This window comes from Gossypium hirsutum, chromosome A11, assembly GCF_007990345.1.
Source record: "Gossypium hirsutum isolate 1008001.06 chromosome A11, Gossypium_hirsutum_v2.1, whole genome shotgun sequence".
NCBI lineage: Eukaryota > Viridiplantae > Streptophyta > Magnoliopsida > Malvales > Malvaceae > Gossypium > Gossypium hirsutum.
Genome location: NC_053434.1, coordinates 3,956,719 through 3,969,934, shown reverse-complemented (window position 1 = coordinate 3,969,934; position 13,216 = coordinate 3,956,719). Strand labels below are relative to the sequence as shown.

Genomic DNA, 13,216 nt, shown 5'->3' with positions numbered 1-13,216 from the left:
AACACTTACAGATAATTTAAATACATTTTCATAACAGTTTGTTTCGATTTCATACTATTTCATATTTAAGCTTTATTCACTAAAGTATTTGAAATATCATCTTTATGCAAATAGCACACATGAGGTACATAATTCTATAATTATGAATGAACATATTTATCAAACATATTCCATGTTTTTATATATATCATAGTTTCATATTTCCATGTATCAATTACCATCACTTCCTCGTATTTCAGACAAATACGTGTAACAATTCATAAATATGCAATTCATTAACTCTTCCTACCAAATACGATTTAAATTGCCAAATCACTTATTGAGCCCAATTTCAATGTTCACTAAAATTTATCATATAAATTTTGATGTACGTATTCACCAATAAATTCCATGTACAAATATCATCATCTTATATTTCCACATACATTTGCTTTCCACATTTATGAATTCAAATAGCATATACAATACATACCAATGTATTTCAAGTACGTTTTCATGATATTTCATTTCGAACTCATTTTATTTCATACTAGAAGTTTTCTCATTAACTCATTTGGAGTACCAATTCATACGGATAATACACTCAAGGCGTAGAAATATATAATCACAAATGAATTCATTCATCAACCAAGTTTTATGCTCATGTCTCATCAACTCGTATTTCCTTATGTCACATAATTCCATGTAATACTTACCAAACTTCTTCAAATTAGTGAACATCTTACGGAATTGAGTACTTCGTTTTTTTTTCGATGCTATAGTTCAACTATGGTCTTACACATCTTTACATAATAATGCCATAGCCCAACTATGGTTTTACACGTAATCACATATCTCCTTTAGGACTATTTTCACTTTAGGTCCTTCCTCATTTGACAATTTAGCTATTTAATCCTTCTAGCAACTTTTACACCCTTTTCAATTTAGTCCTTTTTATTTAATTAACCACCCAAACGTAAAAAATTTTTGACTAAATTTTAATACTACCTCACCAACACTCCATAAATATTTCTAAAAATATTTATGGCTCGATTTATGAAGTTGAGGTCTCGATACCTCATTCTCGACCCAATTTACCTAATTAATTCTTTTAAATCACCAAATTCACTAATTCAAAAATGCTTTTATATTCGCATTTGACTCATAGGTATTAATTTATTAAATTTTTAACTCACCCGTCGGATTTAGTGATCTCAAATCTCTATTCCTGATACCACTGAAAATTAGGCTGTTACAACTGCTGCCTATAAATACTTCCGGGAACGGTGAAAAAAAGATCAACTCTTCAAGAATACTAAGCCTACACTCTGTCAACACTTCTTCAGCTCTCAACCTTTACATTATCTTCATCACTACTTTTTATAACCTCCGACTTTTCACCTAGACTGGATAAATCAACCTCCAAAATAACGACTCTCCTCTCTTCTATATTCATTCCTTATTGTACGGTTTATCAAAAATTTATTATCATTATTATATGAAAAATAAGAAGGCACATTCGATGATTAAAAAAAACCTTTGTAAAGTGTATAATACTGATAAATGTAGCTGGAACAACGAACTTTGTCACATAAGATGAGAGTGATTGTTATTCTGATATGAAATGCTATGATATATCCAGGCTAGAAGCGAAGAACATGCATCAGCATCTGAACCATCAGTATGGCATATGTTCTCTAAAATATCATAATTGGGTTGTGCCCTCCAGATGCTAATAATATACCATCAAATTGTGTGGTTGTTGGCTTGTTGCTTGCATACAACTATTCATGCCCAGGTGATCTGTCTCAAAATTTAATAATATATTAATAGTAAATAGTGAAATGGATGTTGGGTTGGTTTGAATTCAAACTAGAGGCATTTATGGGTTAAATTGCAGCTTATTCCAAAAAAAAAAATTTCAAGCTTGATTTGGACCATCCTAATAACCTGCTTTGTGTTTAAAAATAATAAAATATAAAAATTTACATTTTTATATTAATAGGCATAAATATAATTTTATATTAATAATTTATATATATTTTAACTAAATTTATATAAAAATATTTTAAAACTTATTTAATTTAAATTTTCACTAAATCTATTGAATAGGTGAACTACTCTATTCATCAACAAGTCTAATTTGAACTTGAATTTAAAACAACTTTTAATTTGGAATATTAACTTAACCGTTAGACAAATCTTATATCTTGTTCCCATTAATCTGGTCTCGAATATAAGGAATGTATTTTTTTTAATTTTTTAGTACAATGATAATTCAAAACTGAATTGTTTTTTTTCTAAAATAAACTCTTGACCAATAAGTAACAATTTGAGTTCAATTTTTTTTAATATAAAGAATATCATAATTTTGAGATAAAAAAAAGGTTGTCGATGCTTAAATCACACTTTGCATGCTTGTTTTAAATCAGGAAGGAATTGCATTTAGATGCCTTAAAGTAATCTTGAATTATATGGAAAGCTGGCCTAGGTAGCCCCAGACCCGACCAATCCACAATACAACCAGCAAGTTGGGCAACCTCTGAATTTGGAAAAGGAGACACCCAATTATTAAATGTTAAAATTGATGAGATCATCTGAATGAAGGCTGGATGACGACGATGATAGTACTAATTATATCCCTTTAATTAATGTCTTTGCATAAAAAGTTCAGTTTTTGTTTGGTTTGCAACTTGGTTTTTAGCTTTTTTTGTCCATCTCTATCCATTACAACTGGTTAATAATGCACCATCCATCCATCTTTATAGCTTGGGTTGTGAAACGCACAAGGTGACAAAACTCCGGCAACTGCATTATTAGGGGTCCCCCTTCCTCACCTGCATGCAACTTGTTGTCTCTATTCTATCACTTTCTCCTTGGAATTTCATTCACCCCTATGGCTAAAATATTTACAGTGCTACATCGTATTATGGTCTGATTTCGACATAAAGCTTGCTTTTAATTTCAACTAATTAAATGCTTGGGTTGACTTGGTTTAGTATTCCCCTTAATCTTTGCCAAAATAGGGATAAGTTTTGATGATTCTAACTTTAGTTTCATCTTACATCTCTTGGAAATCTTTTTAGTTTTTTTGGTAAGGAAAAATTAATCCATTTGTTCCATTATGGAACTATACAATTCAGAACAAGGAAGAAATAACATTCACTAATAGCAGTAAAAAGTAAGTTATGATGATATAACAAAGGTTTTCGCCTCAACAAGAAAAAAAACATTACAATATGTTAAAAATCTATTTTATTATAACTCAACACAATATATTACATAATTAGAATGATTGTGAACGATGATAAAATTAAAAATAATTTTTTCATAGAAAATTATCTTGAGAAATGACAATAAAAAATCAGTGAGTAAATATTAAAATTTGAATTCTAACACTTTTAAGTGTTTAAAAAGGACTTTCAAAACATATATCAATCTAATTAAATTTCAATTTCATTTGATTAAATCATAAAGTATATCCCTTCTAATTCGATTTATTTGGTTAAATTATAAAATATCTGCACTTTAATTCAATACAGTTGAATAAGGGGTTTCGAAAATTTAAGATTTTCTCTTTGTAATCACTGATCAAATTCCAACTGAACTTGCAAAGCAACTCAATAATTAGACTTCTAAATATACATTTTTTGATGGTGCGTGATTTAAATGCCTCCCTTTTAACAGCTTACCGAATTCACATTATCTATCATGTTATCTTCTTCTAATTATAATGGTGACAGGTGATATTCTGACCATCAATAAGGCTTATCCTCTTCTTCCTTCACCACCGCCGAAGCTAGCTCACTACTAACTTGTGACATGACGTCACTTTCCGGCGACTTATTTCTCTTCTCTTTTCCCCTTTTCCTACAAGTTGTGGCTGGTGGAGTAGCCTGTCCAGCTTCCAGTGGGAAATTCAGTATTGCTTTCTGCCCCCTCATTTTAAATGCTGCACAATCATAAGCCTTGGCAGCATCAACATCGGTATCGAAAGTACCTAGCCAAACCCGACGTCCCTTCCTGGTCGGGTCTCGGATCTCTGCAGCAAACTTTCCCCATGGCCTTCTCCGCACCCCTCTGTAATGCCTCCTCTCTTCACAAACCAACACCTTCTGCTCCATTTTCGACCCTGAAATGAACACACTCGGAGATGCCAGCTCAACAACCTCAGGTTTTACGTCATAGCCGAAGATTTCAGGGATTCGGCAATTCGGGTCAGATACGGGAGAGTGAGGTTGATACAGTTCGGGAACCTGGTAATTTTGTAGTTGAGAGAGGCCAAAATCAAGGCTACTTATAAAAGCATCAGCCGAAGTGAAGTCTCCAAGGAGGTGCTGATGAATGAACTCGAGTGTCGTTGATTCTTCAACGCTGGTCATTTCCTTGAAAACTTTTTCAAGAATTAATAAATGGAGGCGGCACCGGGTTAGAATATAATATATTTATATACAGGGAATTTAGAAATTGAAAAGAAAAAATTTTCATCACTTAATTTCAAAAAATTATAAAATGATCATTAAATTATTTAAAAAAATTTATTTAAATCACTGAACTATTTAAAAATTTTTATTTAAATCACTAAACTATTAAAAAAATTTTAAACAGTCCAACTATCAAGCTTCAAGTAAAGTTACGATTTGACAATCGATATGGTAGATCAATACCCATCAATAAATAAATGACCATACCTTAAGTCTAAGTTGATTTGACGGACAATATTAGAAATCAGATAAGAAAGTTGTTTAGATTTTAGTTCGTAAATTGATGACATTCAAAGTTATTTCATAAAGAAAAAATGAATTGTAAAAGAGAACGAGAAGATGAGCTTTCAATTGTTGCATGGAGTGTGGACAAAAAAGTTCATACAATTGTGATTTTGATTTTAATAACCCAATGATTTAAATGAAAATTTCAAATAGTTTAGTAATCAATTTTCAACTTTTTAAAGTTGAGTTCTCAAAATATAAATATATTAATAAATTAATAACCTTAAGTGTAGTTTACTTAAAAATTTTCAACGGTTGCAATGACTCTTGAAAATAAACACAGTGTGGGTCTCACCTAAAATTTATTGTTGTTGTTGTTTTTATTTTACCTAGTGTTTAGAGAGAGAGAGAGATTTGTGTACACGGGTTTTAGTTTTTTTTTTCATACAAAGTTGTGTGCTGGAAAATCGATGATCTTATCCAAGGCAAATTAATTATAAAAAAAAATTGGGGACCCCTTTAAAGGCGAGTTCCAAGTTGGTACTAGGCAAAAAAAGATTGTTCATGTTTTTATCTCTGTGTGTTGGGGGACCTTCCAACTTGTGTGAGGCAATGCATCCATAGCTGTGGTGTGAGCATAAAGGCGGGATGTATTGGGGGTTAACAGTTGCGAAAAATTTGGAGACAAAGAACAGTGTGCAACTGGATTACTTGGGAGCCTGGAGGGCTCCACTGGCAACTAACTCTCGTAAAGGTTCTTGTCATTTTATTTGACAGCTTCATCATTAAAAATGACCAGTTGCAAAGCAATGTGATATTTCTCTAGCTTTTATTATTGCTGCTTCATCCCAAGGGGGAAAAAATAAAAAGGTAGCTGTCCTACTTGCAAATAAGTTATGGTAATTGTATAAATGATTGAATGGTTAAGATTTGATCTTTGAGGTGAGTGTTTAAGGTTATTTGTTTTCCTAGTAATGAATTAAAGTTGCCTCTTTGTGTCGGTAACTAAACTATGAGCTTCAATGCTCAAATACAAAGTGAAATATAACATGAGTTTGTGAAAAAATAAAAAATAAATTCTTTTTAGAGAATGGATCGAGTTTCAAGTAAAATTTTTTTAATTCCAGTCCAACTTGAATTTGTAAAAAAAAAAGAATGTTATTTCCCTACTGTTTTACTACTTTTTTTTTCTAGTTGTTTTACTATTATTTGACTGTTATATTATTACTACTTTATTATTATTATTTGGATACTGTATAACTCTTATTTTATTGTTAATTGTGTTACTATTTTAAATACATTTACTTGTTATGTTGCACCTATTTTAGTGTTATTTAAGTATAAATATTTTTAAAATTTATTTTTAATTTGTTGGAAATATTTATTTTAATTTTTTAGTGTGTTTAATGTATTATATTTTTAAAAAATATATAAATAATATAAAAATTTTAATACGATTGAACTTGAATTTTAATATTTTTTCAGGTCAAATTTGAGTAAAATTTTAAATTTATTTTTTGTGCTAAATCAAATTTAAACCTATCAACCAGATCTAAAATTTTGTCAAATCTCAACTCAAATCTGACTAGACCCAGACGTGAAGAGGTTTACGTATCCATATCGACAACAAAATAAAAACCAAGGTGTGTCCGGTCCTAAATGCAGAGTAATGATATGAATGATCGATAAAGCTGAAATAAGGGGTCGAACTCGTCCATCTCATTCGCCAATCCATTAACCATTACAAACTAAATCTCTCTCATCCAATCCAATATCCCTCACGTGTCACATGAATTAATGCCCCTTCACTCCCAATTTGCCCACTTGCATACTTTTACAAATTTCATAATCATTTTATTATTATATTTAAGTAAATCATAAAATTATGATTAATTTTAATAATAAATTAAAATATAATATCACTAAAATATTATGAATAATTTTAGATGATGTTTATACATGATTATTAAATTAGATGATGTTATTTCAAAGCTACTTATGTGCATACATCATATATGTGTTTATACATGGCTATTAAATTATATGATGTTATTTTTATTGAGTGACATCAATTGATGAGAATATAAATATTAGAGTTAAACATTTTTTTATATTGAACTTTTTTTTCTTCTTCAAAACATTTTTCACACCTATAATAATTGTAATTATATTTTAATTAGATGACATTAAAATTAAATATATTAATCTCTAAAATATTCCCAATTTTTAGTTACCAATTAATTAATCTCACTTTATTTTTTTCCTTCTATAAAAACCCCCCTCTCTCTTTCTAAATTAAGTCCCTTATTAGTTTCTTTCTTTTCATATTTGGTGTTCTTTGCTTACAAATTTGGTATTGGATCGACGCCAAGTCTCAAATCGTAAATTGCATAGAATGAACGAGATTAGTCTGTGTGAGTATAGCTTTTCTCATCAATATCCTCGAACTCCAAGCTTTACTTGTCTTAACTCCTGCCTGACGGAACGATGGGGCGATTTGCCTTTGAAAGTCGATGACTCTGAGGACATGCTTATCTACAACTCCCTTCACGAAGCTCTTAATTTTGGTTGGTCTCCTTCCGATTCAACGCTGCCAACTGCCATTAAAGACGAGGCTGAGGTGTTGACACCAGTAATCAAAGTGAACCCCATCGGGTCGACTCAACCCGTAGATGCTGCAACAACTCAAATGTTATTCGGAACTGCTTTCATGGGAATAAGCAGTGAAAACGAAACCGCTTTTTTTATGGGAAAACAAGAAAAGTGCTTTAGGAATGGGAATCAAAGAGTAGCTAAGGGGAGGCATTACAGAGGAGTAAGGCAAAGGCCGTGGGGGAAATTCGCGGCGGAGATAAGAGACTCAGCTAAGAACGGGGCAAGAGTTTGGCTAGGCACGTACGAGACCGCCGAGGAAGCTGCTTTGGCTTATGACCGAGCGGCTTTTAAAATGCGTGGTTCCAGGGCTTTGCTTAATTTCCCGCATAGGATCGGCAACAATGAGCCGGCACCCGTCAGAATCACGGCTAAGCGTCGGGAAAATGAGCCTTCTTCGTATAATACACCTTCGCCTAAGAGAAGGAAAAGTTTGGTTACTAAACAAACCGAGTTAGAGAGAGACATGGGGTTGACTGTGTTTCAATTGGGATATCAAATGGGCCTAATGCCACTTGGAGAACAGTTATTGGTGAATTAAAAATTTCTTATCTTTATCTGTTTATTTGTTGTACGTACTAAGAGGATGAAAAGTAGTAATAGACAGACCCATTAACTTTTGAGTGCGCCTTTTTTTTTTCCGGAGAGGATAAATAAAACCTATGAACCGAATGTTTTTGATAAAAAAAATTATTAAGTGTAATCTCTTATAAGAAAAAACAAATCTGTGAAGCGTCACATTCATTTTAGTTTGGGTGGATAAAGTGGAGCATTACTTACCATAATTTACCAAATAATAAATAATGGCAATGAGAAGTAAGAAATTGGAGCCACTTACTTAAAACTATAGCTTTGTGCTTTTATCAACCAACATGCAATAATTACATCACATGAATCACAATTTCACACACACAAAATATAAGAATTACATAACCCCATCATAAGTTAATTAACCAAAGACAATTCATGAGTTGACGTACGAATAAACTTAAGAAATTAAAGAGAGCTGTGATAATGTTAGCGATATAGACATGTAGCTTATTATAAGTTACCAAAATTATATGCAAAATTTAACAAAGATGTTTTCTATTTATTTTAGGGTTGACAAACAAGTTGCAAAGATAACATGAAGATCACGTACTTGTCGACCATGTCTGATTTTACAAATATTTTAAAATATGATGAATGAACGATAAAACCGATTAATTTATTAATTATTATCACTTATTAGTGAATCTAAACTATAACTTTTTTAACTACTAACCAGTGAAGTGATAATACTATGTAAGAAATGTGTTTTCCGTTGCTATAGGGTTGTAAAAGACAAGTTAAATTATGTTAGCAAAAATGCTTTTATAGATATTTAGATGTCGGCCATAAACAAAAAAATAGAAAAGGGTCGTTGTTGTTGAATAAATATGTATAGTTGGAATTTGGATTTTGAAAATGGGAGCCATATGGGAAGAACAAAACTTTGTAAAAACCCAACGCTTAATTGCAGTCAACTATGAAATTAGGGTTATGCAAGGGATTAAATCTGAAAAGAAAAAAAGAAAAAAGGAACAAAATTCTGCTTCGAAAAATTCAACCAGAATTTATATATATTATATATATAACGTCACATACTTGTTTTGGTCTATCCACCACGTTAAAGATTAAGAAATAAGAAGACATTTACATGAATCATTTTACTTGCCTTTTTTTTTTTCATATAAAACCAAAAAGATTGACAGATAAATATATAATGATTAATTATTAACGTTCATTACTTCAAGCCCTGCGTATTTTCCGATATCTTCCTGCGACAAATGGAGGATTCGGCCGGACCCAACGACCGGCCTATTAGCTATTAAACTAACATATAAAGTACAAATATTGTTGGTCAAATTTTTTAGATTCTACCAATTAATTGAGGATGTGAAAAGTGTGTTATTTGTTTATATAAATTTTTAAAAAAAATTTTACTACACTTTATAATACAGTACTTTATAATACAGTACTTCTCAAACTCTTAATTTATTAGTGCATTAAATATTTTCTCCTATATTCATAGGTGAATCTAGGAAGGCTGGGCAAATGGAAATTTGTTATTTAGGCCATTTAAAATTTTTTATAATTTTAAATTAGTAAAGATAAAATTACACTTTGTCCCCCCTAAAATTATAAAAATTTGATTTAATCCTTTAAAAATTACAAAGATATAGACTATAAAAAATTAAAATTTCATTCGCCCCTAAAAAATTGTTCTGCCTTCTCCTCTACCTATATTATTTGGTTTAAGAGTAAGTATTTGATACACTGATTAGAGTATTTTTTTTATTCTATAAACAATCTTAAAAATTTGATATGTGCTTTTTTTTAATATTTTACTATACCTTATTGGACATTTATTAATTTCCTAACCTTAATTTCCACTAACAATACACTAAATAATTTCCCTTAATATAATATTTTTGTTAAATTAATTTTTTTTACTTTTAAACAGTACATTTTAAATAACAATTTAAAAAAAATAAAAGGGAAAGATTTTTTTTTTTTGCCACAAAACGTCAAGGCTAACCAAATGGAATTATAGTTGGATATAAATATCTTTATCATATACTTATTGAGTTTATCATTAATATTGAATATTTTCGTAAAGGAACTGCTAATAATATAAGTTTTAAGTACATTAAAAAAAAAGGAAAATTTAACATTAATATGATGTACCAAATACAGAAAAGACAAAAGGATTGTTTCATTGTTATGATTAATATTTGATAGGTAACTAAAAAACATATAATCCCAGAATTCATTTGGTGGGTTGAAAGTTGAAGTTAGGGAGCATTGCAATATTTTTTATTACTGCTCTCTGCCTAACCCGCCCAAGGGGCAGAAAAAGATCCCATCAAAGTACCTAAATGCATCCTACATAAAATCCCCTTTAATTATATGTATTTTTACAAGTGAAAATTAAGGCTAGAACCGTAAGCAAAATATGAAAGGAATAAACTAAGATCCACCATGGTTTCACACATATCTCAAGCTTAAAGCCTTACACAAATAACTTTGATTTTTCCTTTCCTAACATTTCATAATTGATCTCTTTGTACCTCGCAATAATGATTGATTTCGAAAGCAATTTCTTTAAGTTTCAAAATCACAAATTTGTATAGAAAAGTTGAAGCCAATGAAAGCTGCCTTCCACAATCTCCTTTGCATATAGTTTTACTATTGACTTTGAATCTCCTAAGAGCTCATCATACTTTAAGAAGTACTTTTGGATAAGTTAATAAAACCCTTTATTGGGCCCGAGTCGGGTCGGGCCTAAAATTTTACCCAAGCCCTATCCGGATAAAAATATTAAAATCTGGGCCCGGCCCGACCCACCGGTATTATTTTTTTATATTATTTGTAAATATATATAATACATCAAAAATACTAAAACCATCAAAATAAATATTTCCCAACAAATTGAAAATAAATTTTAAAAAATATGTAGACTTAAATAACACTAAGATAGATGCAATTTAACAAGCAAATGACGCTAAAATAATTTAAAAAAATTAACAAATGCCTTTAAAATAATAACAAAATTAACAATAAAATAAGTTTTATATAATATCTAAACAATAACAACAAAATAGTAGCAACATAATGGTAAAATGGTAGCAAAATAGGGAGAAAACAACAAGAAAATAACATTCAAAAATAAAAAAAAATGCAAATTTTTTGTCATTTAGTGAATTCGGGCCGGGCTCAGGCTAAAAATACCTTACCCGAGGCCCTGCACATTTTTTAAACTGGCCTTATTTTTTTTGTCCAAACTCATTTTTCTGGCTTATATTTTTGCCCAAACCCTCCCACATTTCAGGCGGGCCTTCGGGTCAGGCCGGGTAGCCTAGCCTATGAACACCTCTATTAATAAGTAATCACGGCCATATTCAAAAAAAAGAATGCAATTATTTTTTTCCAAAATTGGATTTTACGTATTTTAGGTTTTATCTTATACGATTGATATGGTTTATCTTATATGATTTCATTTATATCAGTCTGCGTATTATTTAGATCAACTTCACTTATATTAATCGATACATGAATAATATTAAAATATATAAAACTTTTAACTATTTATTATTATACTAAAGGTTTAACTAAAATATTTTAACAAATAAAGAAATATTACAATAAAAAGCAAAGTTTAGTTTTTTTTATCTTCTTTGGGACACGCTTTTACATTTATAATATAAAAATTTAAATATAATAAAAATAATTTACTTACCCAATTATCAAATAAAAAATTACTCAATCATCATGTTTCTTTTATTGAAAAAAATTCCCACTCTTGGGAATTTTTTTTGTTGGTGTTAATTTTGAATTTAGTGAAGGATTAATTTTTATTTATGGAATTTATTAATAGTAGTTATATTTATATTAAATAATTTTTAAAAAATATTAATAAATTTAAAACTGCATATCTAAAAAGACCAATATCAATATCAATACTAGTAAAATAAGAGATAAATTTACTGATATGATAGTGAATATTTTGGTCTCATCTCATCTCAATTTTGTCACTGTAGAGCTCAAATTTTGTTCGGGCCTAACAAACAGAGCCCAAAACACTAACCGTCCAATTAACACCCCACTAAACCAACCACTAACTCCATCATCCCACTTGCCACTAACCCCATCACCCCACTAAACCACCCTACTAACTCTATCACTCCACTTGTTTGCAAAAAGAAATAGGCAATCAGTTGTAAAATTTGGCTATAAAAGTCATTCAAAACTATTGTAAATGGGGCGATTTTTTGGAAAAAAAAAGGGAGGAGATACTAAATACAAACACAAAAAACAGCGATTGGATATCGGTTTTTATTTCGAAGGATTTGCACATTGTTTCAATTTGCTCCTCATTTAAATACTGCCTTTTATGAGTTGGAATATTTGTATTTTAAATCCCTATTCATTTGGGCGCATTTCATTCTAGTCCTTGTCTACGCTTTAGGAATTTTATTTGTTTACAAATTATCCGCTTAATTTTGTTTTTATTTCCATTGAGTTCTTTTAAAATTCATGTTTTTATATTCTTTATAATTTATTCATTATTTTCCCCTTTTCATATTATTTTAATATTTTATTAATTGATACCACCTTATTTTAATTTTTTCTTCTTGTTATTTTCTTTTGTATATTTTCATTCTGTTTTATTATATAATTTATTTAATTTTCTCTTTTATGAACATTCTTTGCTTCAAATATTATATTATTATTTTTGTGTATATTATTTATATTAAGCTATTTGTATTTTGTGTATATTATTTATTCATATATATATTGTTTTGTATATCATTTATACTGTTTCGTTACAAAATTATTTTTTACACTTATATATATGTAAATATTTCCTATATCATCAGTTTTAAATTGTTGTACATTATGTTTTTTTGTATATATTGTTGATTTTATATTATTTCATATATTTTCTTTTAAATCTATTTGTGATTATACATTTCCTTTTAAATCTATATATATAATTTATGTCTTTTAAAGTTATTTTATGATATATTTGTTTATTTCAAACGTTTTTATATTATTATTTCTATACATATATTTATAATAAGTTTTTCATTATATGTAAATTATTAATTTAGATAGATCAATATTTTGTATTTTATGCATTAATTATTTTTATTTATTTTATAATTAATTTTAAAGTTTTGCATGTATTGTTTGTCTATATACATATAGTTTATTTTATGTATTGTTCGTTTGTTTATTGTTTGTTTTTGTGTGTTTTAATTTACATATCTACACCTTTGTAATATCGTTGATAAATGGTGTAATATATTAACTATGTACATGTTCCATATTAGTTACTTTGCTTTTGGATT

The 13,216-nt window shown here is 29.3% G+C and overlaps 2 protein-coding genes across 2 annotated transcripts; one reads left to right on the top strand and one right to left on the bottom strand.

The window, feature by feature from the left end:
- Window positions 1-3,575: 3,575 nt before the first annotated feature.
- On the bottom strand, window positions 3,576-4,399 carry LOC107922974 (ethylene-responsive transcription factor ERF107). The gene has a single exon (XM_016853175.2). The coding sequence runs from the start codon at window positions 4,359-4,361 to the stop codon at window positions 3,738-3,740; it is 624 nt and encodes a 207-aa protein (XP_016708664.1). The 5' UTR covers window positions 4,362-4,399; the 3' UTR covers window positions 3,576-3,737.
- A 2,587-nt stretch (window positions 4,400-6,986) lies between these two features.
- On the top strand, window positions 6,987-8,089 carry LOC107922990 (ethylene-responsive transcription factor 2-like). Its single transcript, NM_001327213.2, has one exon. It carries the CDS (start codon window positions 7,084-7,086, stop codon window positions 7,879-7,881), a length of 798 nt encoding a protein of 265 aa, NP_001314142.1. The 5' UTR covers window positions 6,987-7,083; the 3' UTR covers window positions 7,882-8,089.
- Window positions 8,090-13,216: the final 5,127 nt, after the last annotated feature.